The sequence below is a fragment of the Sapajus apella genome, unplaced genomic scaffold (genome assembly GCF_009761245.1).
Source record: "Sapajus apella isolate SASKATOON/1434 unplaced genomic scaffold, GSC_monkey_1.0 scaffold116, whole genome shotgun sequence".
NCBI lineage: Eukaryota > Metazoa > Chordata > Mammalia > Primates > Cebidae > Sapajus > Sapajus apella.
Window position 1 is genome coordinate 2,069,973 of NW_022437056.1, and position 15,158 is coordinate 2,085,130.

The window sequence follows — 15,158 nt, forward strand, 5'->3', positions numbered from 1 at the left end:
ACACACTCACCAGGAATCAGCCTAGTGGACAGAAAGTCAGCCAGTGGGGATCTGATTATGCTATGTATCATTAAACAAAAGTATCCCTTAGAGTGTCTCAGCCACAAACCCAAACCATAAGTGTTTATAATGTTCCTTCTACCTCTATTTAAACTTCTGCCAATATCTCCTGGCCAGGAAATTCCTGGTGCTTTGTAGAAGGGAAGCTCCGGGAGGGTTTTCCCTGATGAGCCTCTTCACCACATCTGCACAGTAGACACCTTTCCAGCTTCCTACTTTGGCAGTTGCTTTTATTTTCCAGGTAACATCATTTATGAATCTTAATGCCAAGCAGGCATTGTGGGATTGGAATTGTGTTAAAAAATAAATGCAAATACAAAAGGAGTCCTCCAAAGAGTCTGTAATCCATCTGAGGTTCTAAAACCAGCCACAAGACACAACATATTTGATGTCTGAGGCCAGTTGTTGAAGCACACGTGTGTCCCTTTCTCATCTCTGTATCGAGGTCACCCAGGCATCTACTCCTCTATGCCCAGGGAGTGGCTTCGCCATGTGTGGGTGCTGGGCATTTCTTGACAAGTTTAGTCAGTGTACATGGAACAGAAACTAGCCAGTGAATGAGGGCAGCAAACCATGACCAAGTACATAAATAAAATAATGAAATTCTACCAACCAAAACAGAGCTAAGTATAATAAAGGGATAGACAGAATTCAGGATGGTGACGATGGAGGAATTTGGAATCCCCAAAAGTAAAAATTTACCAGGGATGAGAAATCTGGTTGTAGGACAGAATAAAGAGAAGGACTTGTGGAAGTCCCCACTTCCTTGTCTCTAAAATAAACACTGTTGTCTGCAGAGGGTCTGGACTCAGAGGCAGGACATTTCCCATGAGACCAGCTTTGCAGGTGATTCATTTTCAGGGCTGGCCTGTGCACTCCTGCAGGCTGCATCCTAAGGAGTATAACTTTCCAGAGAAAGGGCTTTATTTTTTTTTTCTTTCTAAAATAATTGGTACAAAGTTCCCATATGGAATTGTGGCAGCTCTATCCAGCATATTCAGTTGTTCATCTCCAGCCTTTCAGTGTTTCTTGGGAATGGCTTTTATACCCATCTGTAATTCCTCCTGCATTTTTACAGGCCCTTCGCTTCAAGTCTCTGTTTGTACAACATTTAGAAAATGTCCCTGACTGTGGGTCCTCTACTCTATGGTCCATACTATAAAAATATAAAACAAACAAAGAAGTGAGAACTTTAAGAGCCGAGGGTACGGTGGCTGCCCCAGGAACACTGCTGCTGCCTTTCAAAAGCCTTCCCTGGGTGGTTTTGTAGGATTAGGTCTCTGGTTCCATCAGAATACCCAAAATAGATTTATATCATCAGAGGACCTATGGGACTTTAGTTTAACATCAGAATGACAGTTCCATAATTTGAAATAATTGATGGAGCTGGTCCATGTATCAGAAGCCCTACATCAACATCAATAAATCACCCTCAGGGCTACTCTCACAGCCAATGGTTGTGTTACTTAAGGTGAAACTCCTCTTCTTGCCTGAGACAGCTTTGACGACCCTTGGTGTCCCCAGGGAATACATTTTGAATGACAACGATCCAGTCTAAGCTCCGTATGTCACAGATCACACACCTGTGTAAGGTGTGAAGTAGGACAAACAAGTGAACACTCATTGTCCCCAGCTCCAGAGAGCGATGGATTATGGCTCCATTTGACATCATTATATACCAGAAGCACATTATCTGTTATGAAAACAGACAAATCTGGAATAAAAGGAAGGGTTTTGCAATGAAGGTAAACTTTTAAAGTTTTATTTTGGTTGGACCTACTACTCAGAAAACAGTAGTTGCTTATTAAATGCTTATCCACTAACCTATTTATTCCAATTTGGCCCAAAGACGCTCTGGCTGTTCTTTCCTGCCAATCACTTTCCATGTATCAATACCGGTCAATATACTTGGTGCTTGCCATAGCAGGACCACCTAAAATCATTAAATATGAGTTCATCAGCTGTTCTGGGCTTCACTGAGGAGACCTGGATTTGGGTTGCAACTACACCACTCTCTGTGTGCGACGATACATTACTAAAAGATTTAAAGACTCACTTTTTAATTCACAAACAAGAGTAAAAGGAGCTATTTCCTAAGACGTGGAATTACCAAGACTGTAAAGTTAAAAGGTACTTAAGTGTGTGCTTTTGTAAATATTAAGGGATACACAAATATTGTTTGTACCAATTTTTAAAAACATAAGCGTTTTTATTAGGCTATATATTTTACTCTCGGTTGACATTTTCTAATCTACTCATGTACATACATTAATTATGGATCTGAAACATTTAAATACTAATGTTTCCTTAAGTAATGCAATTAACCAGCAAGAGGCAATTACAAAAGTCTTTTGAAAATAGCTGAAAGTATCTTTACACAATCTTAAGCATTAATAATTTGCTTAAAATATTTTATATAAGCAGTCGTCATTTCTGATACATCTTTTTGGTATAAATATTTGATTCAGGTATTTGATCATATTGGGGAGCTGGGGATTTCGTAAGCATAATTACTTATATTTAAACCTAAGAATTTAATGTGAGGTTAATACTGCTTTGATTATATGGCCATCAGCACCACCAATTTTCTATTACAAACATATCTTCCCATCAGTCAGTATGTTCCAGCTCTGAGGTAATCTTGCATGGAAGACCTGAGGAGTATCTGGGTTTTGTAGGTAGAGCCAAAAAGGTGAAACAGGCAGAACAAGAAAATCACTCCTGTCAAATTGATTATAATAACAGCTAAGTGCTAATCCTTGCCAATATGTCTTTCTCCTATTTATAGAACATTTGTGCTACTATGTAATCAAAAATGTCCTAGAGGTAAAAGTGCCCATGAACAGATGAACAGATTCAAGCTTTTACGAAGTTACTCAGTGAAGTGACAGTGACAGCAAAACTTCCTAAAGTGATACTGGACACCAGGGAGCAACAGAGTCACGGCATCCACATGGGGCCCAGGCAGGGCTGAGACTCGCCCGCTGACGCAGGCCTTCTGGGTGAGGGAGGGTGGACATAAGCACGGAACAAGCTGACAGCCTCTAGTTTCTATCCAGTCACATGGCTCTGAAGCACATGGACTTTGCTATCTGCCTCCTGGACAATAAAACAGCCTTCAGAATGACGGAAACAGTTCAGTACCCACACTGATTCCAAGCACCTGAAATTCCACTATGCATAAATAAATCTTCTTCTGGATGCTGTGTGCATCCTCATGGGAACATGAGACCAAGGGTTTACAAATGAGAAATCATTGCAATAGGAAGGAGTTGGAGAAAGATGGGAAACAGTTACTAGGGATGGAAAAGTAATAAGAAATAAAATATAAGCAGAGCATGGTAAGTTTTCTATGAAGTGGCCATGGGAAGGAACATGGTGAGCTTAGGAAGCTCTCACCTTGCAGCAGTGTTGAGGGTGAGATCACAGGAGAGGGGGAGGGACCCAGGCCAAAGTTTTCTGTTATTTGCCCAGGGAACCATAGCAGGGGCACGCTTTGTAAGATAAGACAACAAAAATGTGTTCAGTGGCAAGAGAACTGGAAGAACAACACAGGTGTGTATGGGAACTTCCCATTAATTACACAAAATTCAAGTTACCTACAGGTTTTTCCAACAGTTTTTCTCCTCAAGTATCCTCTAAGACCAGTGTAGGGGCAAGGAAATGGGGATGAAGACATCCAAGTAAGAAAACAAAATACAGTGAACATCTCGACAGGGACGTGAAGTAGAAAAAAAGAATCACAATAACATACATCCCATCTGCAGGCCAAATGGTTTTACAAGAGCCCTTTGAGACATTTCTAAGAATGAAATCCTGGAAAGCAAAATTCTAGTACTATAGGTAGATCTTATAACATCAATTGTTACTAATTTATCGTGCATAAACACTAATTCATAGGGTTTCTATTTACTCAGTCTTTTCAATGGTATTATCACAAAAGTAGAAAACTGGTTTTCTCATGATGTCAGCCACTCTCATTCTATTTTTTGCCCAATGTCTTAAAATTCTTCACCCGAGATTTTTCCTCCTAAGAGGGATTTGAGGTGACTGATCTTCCTCTTAGGCACCTGGATTAGCTCTGGGTCTGTGGTATGATTATTATATTCTCCAGGCCCTTTTTTTGCTCGTCTGTCAAATAAAGGTATCCATCACTAACATACATTTATGCTCGAAAATCCAAAACTCTTAAATTTCTAATGTCATGGTGTTCAGCATCAAATAGTTTTTAAATTTATCAGATGAGTGACGGATTTGACAATTTTATAAACTTTATTTTATTTAATTAGTTAATTTTAATTAAACACTAAATAGCTTTTCTTTTTTCACCAGAACTAAAAATGCTAAAAATAGCAGTTATCATATTTCAGATTTCTACTTTTGAAACACAGCATCTCCTTTATTTCTCTGTTCTTTTGTCTTCTTCACTTACTCTTTAAAAACATATTCCACATTGACTTGTTCATACACACGATGGGGAGCACTGAAAACTGGGAGCTACAGGTTCAATCTTGGCTCCACCAACTTTTAAAACCAATATCTTGGGCAAGTATTCAAAGTATTCCTCTTAGTTCTCTCATCTCAAAAATTAGTAGTGAAAAGAAAATAATTTACTACATACAGTTGTTATATGTGTGTGCGCTTATACATATATATGATTGTGTGTGTGTGTGTGTGTGTGTGTGTGTGTGTGTGTGTTTCAAAGTCTATTGTCTCCGGTTATATCAAACATTCCTTCTAAATCCTTCATATATAAGCACAAGAATTTTTATCAATGTATACTATACCACAATCAATGTATTTGAGCCCATCAGATCGCAAATGTTTTAAGAGGTTTCCTTTTCAGGTCCACCTATTTTGTTATTAAAATTAATATTTCCAATTAGATAAATTTCAAGCTACTGGTAATGTATCCGAATGCACAAACCAGTCGACAGAGTGCAGAATTAAACTGCAATCCAAAACACAGTAGGCAGCCAGAAAAAAAAATCCGTATTTAAAACTTATCATATAAGCCAAGTATCAGATGTGTCCTGACAAAAAAGAAGGTGATTAAGTTGTAACCTACTTACTGGTATAGGTGAGTTGGAAACCTTTGTCGGTGTCAGATCCATTGGTGTTAAACTCTAGCCACAGGTGATTGGACGTGCTGTTTAGGATCAGTCCCAGAAGTTCATTTTTAGTGAAGGTGCCCAGTGGACGTGAGGAACTGTCTTTTCCATCATATACCTGATGAAAATTCACAGCATGAGTCCCTCTATTCCATAACTGGATTCTTATGGTAGCAATGTTAATAAGAAATCCAAATCTTCAAAGATGCATTTTTATATGGTACTTTAGAAAGGCATACAGTGTATAGAAAGATAAATGCTTGACTCAGTGCTAAATCATATTTGTTCTTTAAGTTTTATCTTTACCATTAACACAAGAGACAAACGATTCCATTCTTGTTCAGATCAGTTTATATTCATTACTTTAAGAGCTCTTTCTGTGTTTATTTAAAATTAAATAAATATTTCTTTACATTTCCAGGTTTCATTATCTACCTTTTTATTTCCTTTCTCATACTACAGTTATGAAAGTAAAAAGGGTTTATAATATTTTAGTCTTGAATATCTCCTCTGAACTTTCAAATAAGTCTAAGAACAAACCATTCCCTTCTACCTGAATGCATTAAAGGACAATACGGTGTGCTAAAATCTTGTCAAATTTTGTAGTTTTCAAGCATGAGATGACTTTCATTTTGAATGTGTAATAATAGAAGTATCTCATCATGCAATAATAACAGAGAGGTGTGACCTTGCTTAAAGTGTTCTATATGCGACATTATATTCCCAAGTAGTTGTAAATCAAGAGTAGATATAACAAGTATATAGAAGATAATGAAGACAGGGCTTGGTTTCGACCAGTCAGGAGAGAGAAGTTCCAGTCATGCATTCCCAACTTTTGGGGAGACAGGTCACACAGTGGGGAACAATGCAGTGTCACCTTGACATTCTGAATGAGGATCGGGTCAAAGTGTCTCAGGACTCATGCTGTTTCTGCCAATGCCATGAGGCTCTAGTAGTAGCAACAGCCCTGACTTTCCAGTAGGAAAAATACCTAATGCACGTGGGGCTTAAAACCTAGATGACGGGTTGACAGGTGCAGCAAAACACCATGGCACATGTATACCTATGTAACAAACCTGCACGTTCTGCACATGTATCCCAGAACTTAAAGTAAAATAAAATAATAAAATAACATAAAATGAAAAATGAACGCTGCAGACCTCGCGGCCCAATAACAGTAGAACACGAGGTGGGCAAGGCTAATCCACCTGCCTCCCTCCCTCACTAACAGGGTGCCACAAGAATAAACATTTATTACATTATATCGGAAAATGTTCAGTTTGTCTTGATAGAAAAATGGTACCCTAACTAAATAAAAGTAAACAGAGTCTTAGCAGGCTCTTCCAATGTGTTTGTTTATTTTCCCCACTTCTTTCCTCTTTATATAGATTAATTCTTCTTTTAACATCTCTCTTTCAATCAACATACAAACCCAGGGGTAATGTGTTTATTTTCCCCATTTCTTTCCTCTTTATATAGATTAATTCTTCTTTTATTGTGTCTCTTTCAATCAACATATAAACCCAGGGAAGTACACAGATACACATACTCAGAAAAGGAGAAAATACATTTAGAAAAGTTAATTTTGTGGGTTATTTTATTACGTTTGAATACGGACATGCTAGTGGGGTAGAATCAGATACCCTCTAATCTCCTTACTAAAAGACTATTGTCACAGGTCATTGTTTAAAAACCATTATTTGGTTTATTCTGTGTTTTTATTAGACGAAGCCAGGGGTCTGACATTCAGAGAGTAAATAGCTTTAAGTCCAGAGGAGTCTGGGTTAAACAGAAAATGTGCAGGTCTCCCCAGGAAGGCCTTGGGCTACCCCATATACCATGTAATTGTCTATAATTCACAAAAATCCATGAAGATGGGGAGAAACTAAAGAACTCAGCAGTCAGTTAAACCCTAACTCCATCCTGATACACCGTGAGCTTGTTGCTCCACTGAATATTGGCTTCCTCCTGAGGACTGGACCAAGCGTACCACAGATCCCTGAGGGACTGCATTTGGCTCCCAGTGGCTTCCTGGTTAGAACCACTAAAAGTGAACAGTTCAGAAGCTGAATTGCAAGACTCTTCAGAACAGTAATTCTGCCTTCTTTATCCATGTCATCAGGAATTACACTGGGCCCAGCCACAGATAACCTCGAAGAAGGGCACGTCATTGATTAACATAAAGCATTCTCCTGTCAGCTCCCTAAAGTTAAAATCTGGGTTCAGGTTTTGCATTGATCACAAAAACCCAGATAGGAGTGGAAGCCAGAAGACTTGATTTCTGATTCCAGTTGAATGAGGAGCAGGCTACAGTTGTTTTGAACATTTCCTAGTTATATTTTCTCACCTATAAGTAGCTAGATTCAAAGGGTTCTTTTCAGTTATTAGAGAAAGCCGTCTGAATTCATCTGTTTAATACAAGGCTGTAGCTATTTGCACTACAAACCCTTCTCAGAGTCTGGCATTTAATCAATGCCGTATACTCTAAGGGATGCTGCTGGGTTAGCAGATAATCACAGATCAGAAGACATCTCATAGAATGCTAGTGTGAAAACACTGAAAGTACTGGGGAAATCTTTCCGGGTTTTACAAAACTATACCCTGCAGACTTACTTCCAAAATTAATTGCATTTTCCATTACATATTCCTTTCATGGCATGTTTCTGAGAGCTCAATTTCTCTTACATGATTTTTCCACATGAAGCGAGAAAACAAAGTTATGTGCGCGGGGGATGCGTATGTAAAATTTTAGTCTTTATTATTACATCACAGTATATGTGAAGAATTAGGCTCAAAATTTAAGATAATTTTACTAGAAACATTTTGAACAGACATATTTATTAGCATATTTACCAAGATATATGCCTGCAAAACATATAGGTATGACTGACAGCTTCTTTGTAATTAAATGTGAGAACCAAGTTTTTTAAAAAAACTTTTTGTTATAATCAACTTTAAATGGTAAGCAATCACAAATGAACATGATTTTCTACCTTCCATTCCGACAATATTTATCCTTTTATATTTTATACAATATCTCTAATCACTCACCTGCACTAAAGTATAGTTAAGACGTTTAAAAGTTTGCCTTAAAGGCTTACTGACTTCTAAATTTGAGGTTATTAAATAATTCAGAAAATGCTTACTGGTAACATAACTTTTTTTTTTAGATTAGTAAGAATGTGCTAGTTTCCTGCCTAAAAACCACTTCTTAATTACAGTCCCTCAGAGTGCCAGCATGAGCTTTTAAAGACTATTAAAGTGAAAGAACAACTAGAATAAAACCACTCCACTAAATTATGACATTGAAATATAGTCAAACACGGCCTTAGGAGGAAGTAAAGCCCTTTAATCTATAAGCTTCTCCTGACCTGTGCACATAACTTCTAATGAGGTCAGGTGGAGCCCGGCAGGGGCTCCCTTCCAGCCATTCCGCAAAGGGTGGACAAACAGGCTTTTCTTGTTCAGTTGGCTTTCTACATCTTCTCTTAATGCTCACAGTTCAAAGTGAGCTGACACTACTGGATCTGAAATGCATCACTATGTGCATCTAGGTAGATGTAAATTAATAGAAAAACCCTAGAATTTTAAAAAGAGAATCAAAGAGCCACGTGTCCCTTTCTTGCCACAAACCAGGCTTCTGGCCAACTAAATTGCTCACCTCACTGAAACAAGCAGGTGATTAGACTGATGATTTATAGCAGGGGTGTCCAATCTTTCGGCTTCCCTGTACCATGCTAAAAGAAGTGTCTTGGGCCACACATAAAATACACTAACACTAACGATAGCTGATGAGCTAAAACAAATCACAAAAACTTCTCAAAATGTTTTAAGTACATTTACAAGTTTGTGTTGGGCCACATTCAGAACTGAGCTGGGCCGCATGTGGCCTGTACGGCATGGGCTGGACAAGCTTGTTTGATAGCATCAGCTCTTGTTGCTTAAAGCTTTCCCCTTTCAGTGCCCCCAGGCTATGCTGCCCCTTCTCCAGCCCCTAGATCACAGAAGGTTCCCAATTTATTGAAATATTTACAGGAAAGGTGAAAATTCTATCAGAAGCCTGAGGAATTAAGAGGTATTTCTAGTTGGAGCTGGGATTTTGTAAATCAAGGCAGGACCTGGGTGCCCCTGGAATCAACATTGAGATTCTGTCTTGTCCTGGCTTGGCTTCTCCTCATCAGCCCTGTCTGTGATCTGACCACAGTGGCTGGATTTGGCTCCATTATCACTTCAGAACCTTTCCAGCTTTCCACATTACAACCACATTTAAAAATCAAGATTAACTACAGAAAGGGTTGGTTTGGAATCCTGAAAGTTTCAATAATTACGATTATGTTCTAGACACAATGCTAGAAACATCCACTTACGTTATTGTATTAAATCCCTCAAACCATCCAAAAAGGTAGGTGCAATTGCATTTTCTTACACATAAGGAAGCTAAAGATCTGAAGCATTAAATAACTTGCACAAGGTGCTGGACTAATAAACGTTAGATCTAGGTTTACTCACAGTTATTTCTAAGTCCACATATACAGTTCTAAGCAAAGTGACATTACACCTTCTCAAACTCCTTGTGTAAATAAATCATATATAAAAATATATTAACATGTGCATATATCTATATGTAGAAAAATAGATGATATATTTTTTGAGAAGAAAAGTTGAAGTCATCATGTTGGAGAAGATTGTTTTTACCTTTAGAGTATCTCCTTCAAACAGCTGGAAGCTTCGTGCTCTGAGGTGGATACCCTTGCCGGCTTCGGTTTCTATTTTATAGATACACTCATGGTTATTATCATAATTGGATGGAAAATTTGGAGACAGTAATGTTCCTTCATTTCCTTTGACACTTGCTCCACATTCAGCTAAAATAAATAGGACATTAAAGAAAGAGGATTCAAAAGTGGAATTACTGTTTTTATCAGATTAAAAACTTCAAAATTATGATAGCCTCCTCATCTATCAACGTATGTCTGTTAATAATATATTATTTTAAAATAGATCAGTGATTTTTTTTCATTGCTTTACCAACTGGGCAAAAAAGACACCTCACTTAGCTCATTTTCAAGACTGTCTTATTTATTGTAACAGAATGACCTCTGACTATGTGGAAGCAGCATGCTATCATACAGAGAGTTCTAGAATAAAAAAAAGATGTGCTCCAGCACCGTGACTCTCTGGCTTTGTCATCGAGTTGTCACAGCTCCTCTCCCAACCCCCCATTCCTGCCTTATGAAATGTCCCCACCAATTCCCACACGCCCATTCTGCCATTGTTTCTCTGCAGTTTTCCTGCATTGATATCTTCTGTCATCAACTGGGATGCATTCAAAGGAGAATCTAATGATAGACCAAACCATTCAGTCATCTTCAGGATGTCACAGCCCTGAGCACCTTAGCACTGTCTTAGGATGGAGGAACATTAAATGGCAGTAAATATATGCTTTCCCCCTTTCCCCAGTGAAGGAAAAGGGTAGTTGACTTCTAGATCTAAATCTGTATCAAACAAAATTCCTCTTAAAAAGGTCAAAGTGAAAATACATGCAACTCTCTACTTTCTGTCAACCTGGAAAAAGCCATTTAACCTTTCAGCACCTGTTTCACTGTGAAAATGAACAGTTTAGATCAAAATGTTTTTCCCAAGATCACACAACTAGTACAGGTTAATTATTGATGTAATATAAACTGTTAAGTGCTCAGAAAGGGAATAGCACCTTTAAAAAAAAAAAATCCTAAATAACACTTAAGTGTACTTTAAAAGCTCCAAAATTCTGAGTCGAACACGATCACAAAATAATAAAGTGTCTACATAGGCAAGTGCATACATACAGACACACACACACACACAGAAGGAGGTTTGTGTATGCCCAAGAGAGCTCCACAGGAGTCTGCACCAATGATTTTACTGACTACACTATGTGCCCAGCACACTGATGTAAACATCCGACAGAAGCCTACTCATATGAAGAATAGTTGTCAGGTTGGAAACTGAGCATCAGTTAAATGCTATGTATATACTGAGAGTGGAGGAGGAGGATGCACAATGTTCCTTTTCCAGTGGATCGCTCAAGGTATCGCAGAATTTTGCAGATGACTTCTGCATGCCCACTGCAACAATGCTGATTCCCTCATACCCCCCTCCCTCTTTGACAATGAACACAATCAGCTACATCACTGGCCATGATTCCCTAATCCACTCACCAGCAGGAAGTTGCTAGAGAGCCATGATTGCCTCCACGTGATTTGTGCACACTGAATCTCAGAATGCCTCCATGTGGAAGGGTGTAGGGAGAAAGTCAGAGGGGAAAACACTTAACAACCTGGGTTCACTTCTCCCTTATCTCCTTAAATAGATACATAAAGGCAGGCTTTGGATGGGCGTCTTGGGGTGCAACTGCTGAGGGAGAAGTGCAGGCAGCTGGTGACTCAAAGTTGCCATTGGGAATTTATAATACTTTATGATCATTTTAAGAAATTACAGTAATATATAATTATGTATTTGTATACTTTAAAAATCCTTTTAAAAGATAAATATGTCATATATACACATATACACACGCACCCCCATGAGTAGGGGGTGTGTGTGAATATACACATATATGATTTACATATATGTGTATATATATCATATATAGGTGTGTATGTATATGTATATATATCATATATACATACATATAAATCATATATATACACCATTTATATATATGTATATACAAAAAATCATTTTAAAAGGGAAATAGATACATATTATATATATATATATATACACACACACACACACCCTCATGAATAGGTGTGTATGTATATACATATATATATATATATAAAAAACCATTTTAAAAGAGCAATACACACACACACACACACACACACACACACACCCCCATGAGTAGGTATACGTATATATATGATATAAAATATATGTATTTATATTTATTTTACATATACATATATAAACATATATAAAATATGAAGAGAAAAGCAAGTGATGTGTTTCTCACACTCCATATCTGGCCATCCCTACTCCAGCCCATGCCTTGCTGGTTTTTCAACAGTGCTCCTTCTCTGTTAGCAATTTGATGATTTGCAGACAGTGTAGGACTGAAGAAAAATGGCTTTACATCTTAAACTCAGCAACACACTATTCAGATAAGTAATCTCCTTGGAAAAAGTAATAATTTATGGATACTGAGTGTCTGTGTTGGATGCTCTTTTATTTTTGTTTTTCTTTTCTGAAGAAACAGTGTTTTTCACATGAAAGCCAAAATAAATGAAAATAAAATTAAAAGAGCCAAGTTGTGTCTTCTCCTGTGGCTGCCCCATGGAGGGAATAGTTGGGGTTTCCAGTTATAAAATGTGCTGTCTTTAAAGAGAATAAAAGAAAGTCATTGAATGCTCACAACCAGAAAATGAAACGTAGTCACAAATATTAGGGAATATTTAAAATTGAATTTAACAAAAATCAACAAAGGAAACTATTCAAAATTAAATCCTTTATTAGGTTTATAAGTTTAAAAACAATTAATGCAATAGAAGATATACTGGCATAGTGGCAAATAAATTATTTTCAGTCGGAGGAAAACTTTCAGAGGAATCTTCTTTTATGGCTATGGTAGCTAAAATTGTGTGTGTTCTGGTTTACCATACATTTGAAAATATCAAGTGCATTTTTGCAGTTAGTGTATTAGAGGCCCGTGAAGGGCAGGCAGTTGTGGGCCACATATTCTTACCAGTGGGCTGGAGCTGGAAGGGCTAATGAGGGGCGTGGCCTCTGGTCACCCACTGGGCACCAGGAGATGCTGTTGGCCTCTTACTTGACGGAGGGAGGCCAAGAGGCTGCAGGGAGGGATGTGGGAGATGGGTAACTGATTGGATATGGTGGCAAGTCCACATATCGTGACCCCAAAAGGTGGGATGGCAGCTTTGTCCCTCTCTAGAGTTACTAGAGAATGAGAATTTCCTCCAAGATGTCCCAGTATGTCTTTAAGGAGCCATTCCATGACAAAAGCAAAACCAAGGAAACCAAGTCTACTTTCCTCTGTGAATAAGCCAACCCCAGTAACTCTGAACAGAAAGGGCTTTCTCATGGGGAGCTGGGACTTCTCTCTGTACCTCCTAGGGGGATCTCTCTTTGCCGTGGACAGGTTTTCTTCCTTCATTCTAGTTATGGCTGAACGCATTTTCTGTGGCCTCACACCACTCTGCTTGCGTATGTCTGTGTTATAACATCTACAGTAACCCTGTGACAGGGCGATGAACCTCATTTACAGATGAGGAAACTGAAGCATAAAATAGTTTACAAACCAATGTCTTTTCCAAGGCCACACAACTAGTATGGATTAATTATTGATGTGATATAAACTGTTAACTGCTCATAAAGGCAATAGGACTTTTAAAAAATATCCTAAAATAACATTTATATGCACTTTAAAATTAATAATTCACACTGCTGTTCATAATTAACAATAATAAAACTGGAGTAATACACGTTTAAATGTTCAAGAAGAAAGTATTCTAAATAGGTCACAAATTAATTACAGCTGATATTTGTTATACTATTATTTAGGACATTAACTATACAATCATTTCTCATAATACATAAAAAAAGGTGGGACATAAAAAAAATTTAGCATATGCATCCATGTGGAGAAAAAAATTTAAACCAAAATAAATAATTTTGCTTAACATTAGTTTTTATTAGACTAGATTTTTTAAAGGACATATATAATAAACGGTAGTAAGTAAAGTCAAGTTCTCACTATATAATAATAACTATGCAAAATTAACTATCCCATTGTAACTGATGATCCTGAATAGACAGACAATGGTGTTGCTTTACCTTTTAGAAAAAATTAAGGGAAAAACAACTCACCAGCCTTCTAGTACTTCCCAAATCACACTCTATATTTGCAGTTTGAAAGTAAAGTCTTCTAATAGTATCTTAATAAGTATTTCTTATAACCTGAGATGCAATTAAGATTTCTAAGTGCATATGCAATAACTGCTCATTTATTCAATATATAGCTATAACTGAACCTGAATATACATGACCAAAACACTTAAATGTACAAAGCCAGGATTTCATCACTCTAGGGTAGTGCAGCACAGAATTCAAAAGACAGTCTTTCACATGGCATTTTCCCCAAGCGTATGAAATTCCTATGAAAGTCTACCAACTCATGCCTATAATCTCAGCACTTTGGGAGGCTAAAGTGGGTGGATCAGCTGAGTTCAGGAGTTCAAGACCAGCCCGGCCAACATGGTGAAACCCCGTCTCTACTAAAAATACATAAATTAGCCAGATGTGGTGGAGCACAACTATAAGCCCAGCTACTTGGGAGGCTGAGGTAGGAGAATCGCTTAAACTGGGAAGTGGAGGTTACAGTAAGCCGAGATCATGCCACTGTACGCCAGCTTGGGTGACAGAGTGAGACTCCGTCTCAAAAAAAAAAAAAAAAGGAAAGAAAGAAAAAAAAAGTATACAAATTTGGCTTGTTAGCTAGAAAAATTATTTTGATACATACACATTAAATTATATATGGAAGTAATCAAATATATATTTAATATGTATTAAACATATTTCATATAATATATGCATGTATAATATACATACAATGTGCACTAACTTGTATTTTAGTGCCTATATTCCTCAAATATTTTAAAGATGATTAACATATAATCACATTTTTAAAAATTTAAATTATGACTTTTACATATGTTCTCTGTTTTAGGCCACTATTTGTGTTTAAGACTATCCTCCGAGACCTCTGTTCTGTTCCATTGGTCTATATCTCTGTTTTGGTACAACCATCTGATCTTTGACAAACCAGTCAAAAACAAGCAATGGGGAAAGGATTCCCTGTTCAATAAATGGTGTTGGGAAAGCTGGCTAGCCATGTGCAGAAAGCAGAAACTGGACCCCTTCCTGACACCTTACACTAAAATTAACTCCAGATGGATTAAAGACTTAAACATAAGACCTAACACC

The 15,158-nt window shown here is 37.5% G+C and overlaps 1 protein-coding gene across 3 annotated transcripts in view; it reads right to left on the minus strand.

Moving 5' to 3' along the window:
* CSMD1 (CUB and Sushi multiple domains 1) overlaps positions 1-15,158 on the minus strand; it is a 2,101,842-nt gene that overhangs the window by 423,246 nt on the left and 1,663,438 nt on the right. For all 3 annotated transcript variants that reach the window (XM_032260320.1, XM_032260321.1, XM_032260322.1), the window contains 2 exons: positions 9,867-10,036; positions 5,133-5,289 (listed from right to left, as the gene is read on the minus strand). In XM_032260320.1, coding sequence (XP_032116211.1) covers positions 5,133-5,289; positions 9,867-10,036 — 327 coding nt within the window. The remainder of the gene's footprint in view (positions 1-5,132; positions 5,290-9,866; positions 10,037-15,158) is intronic.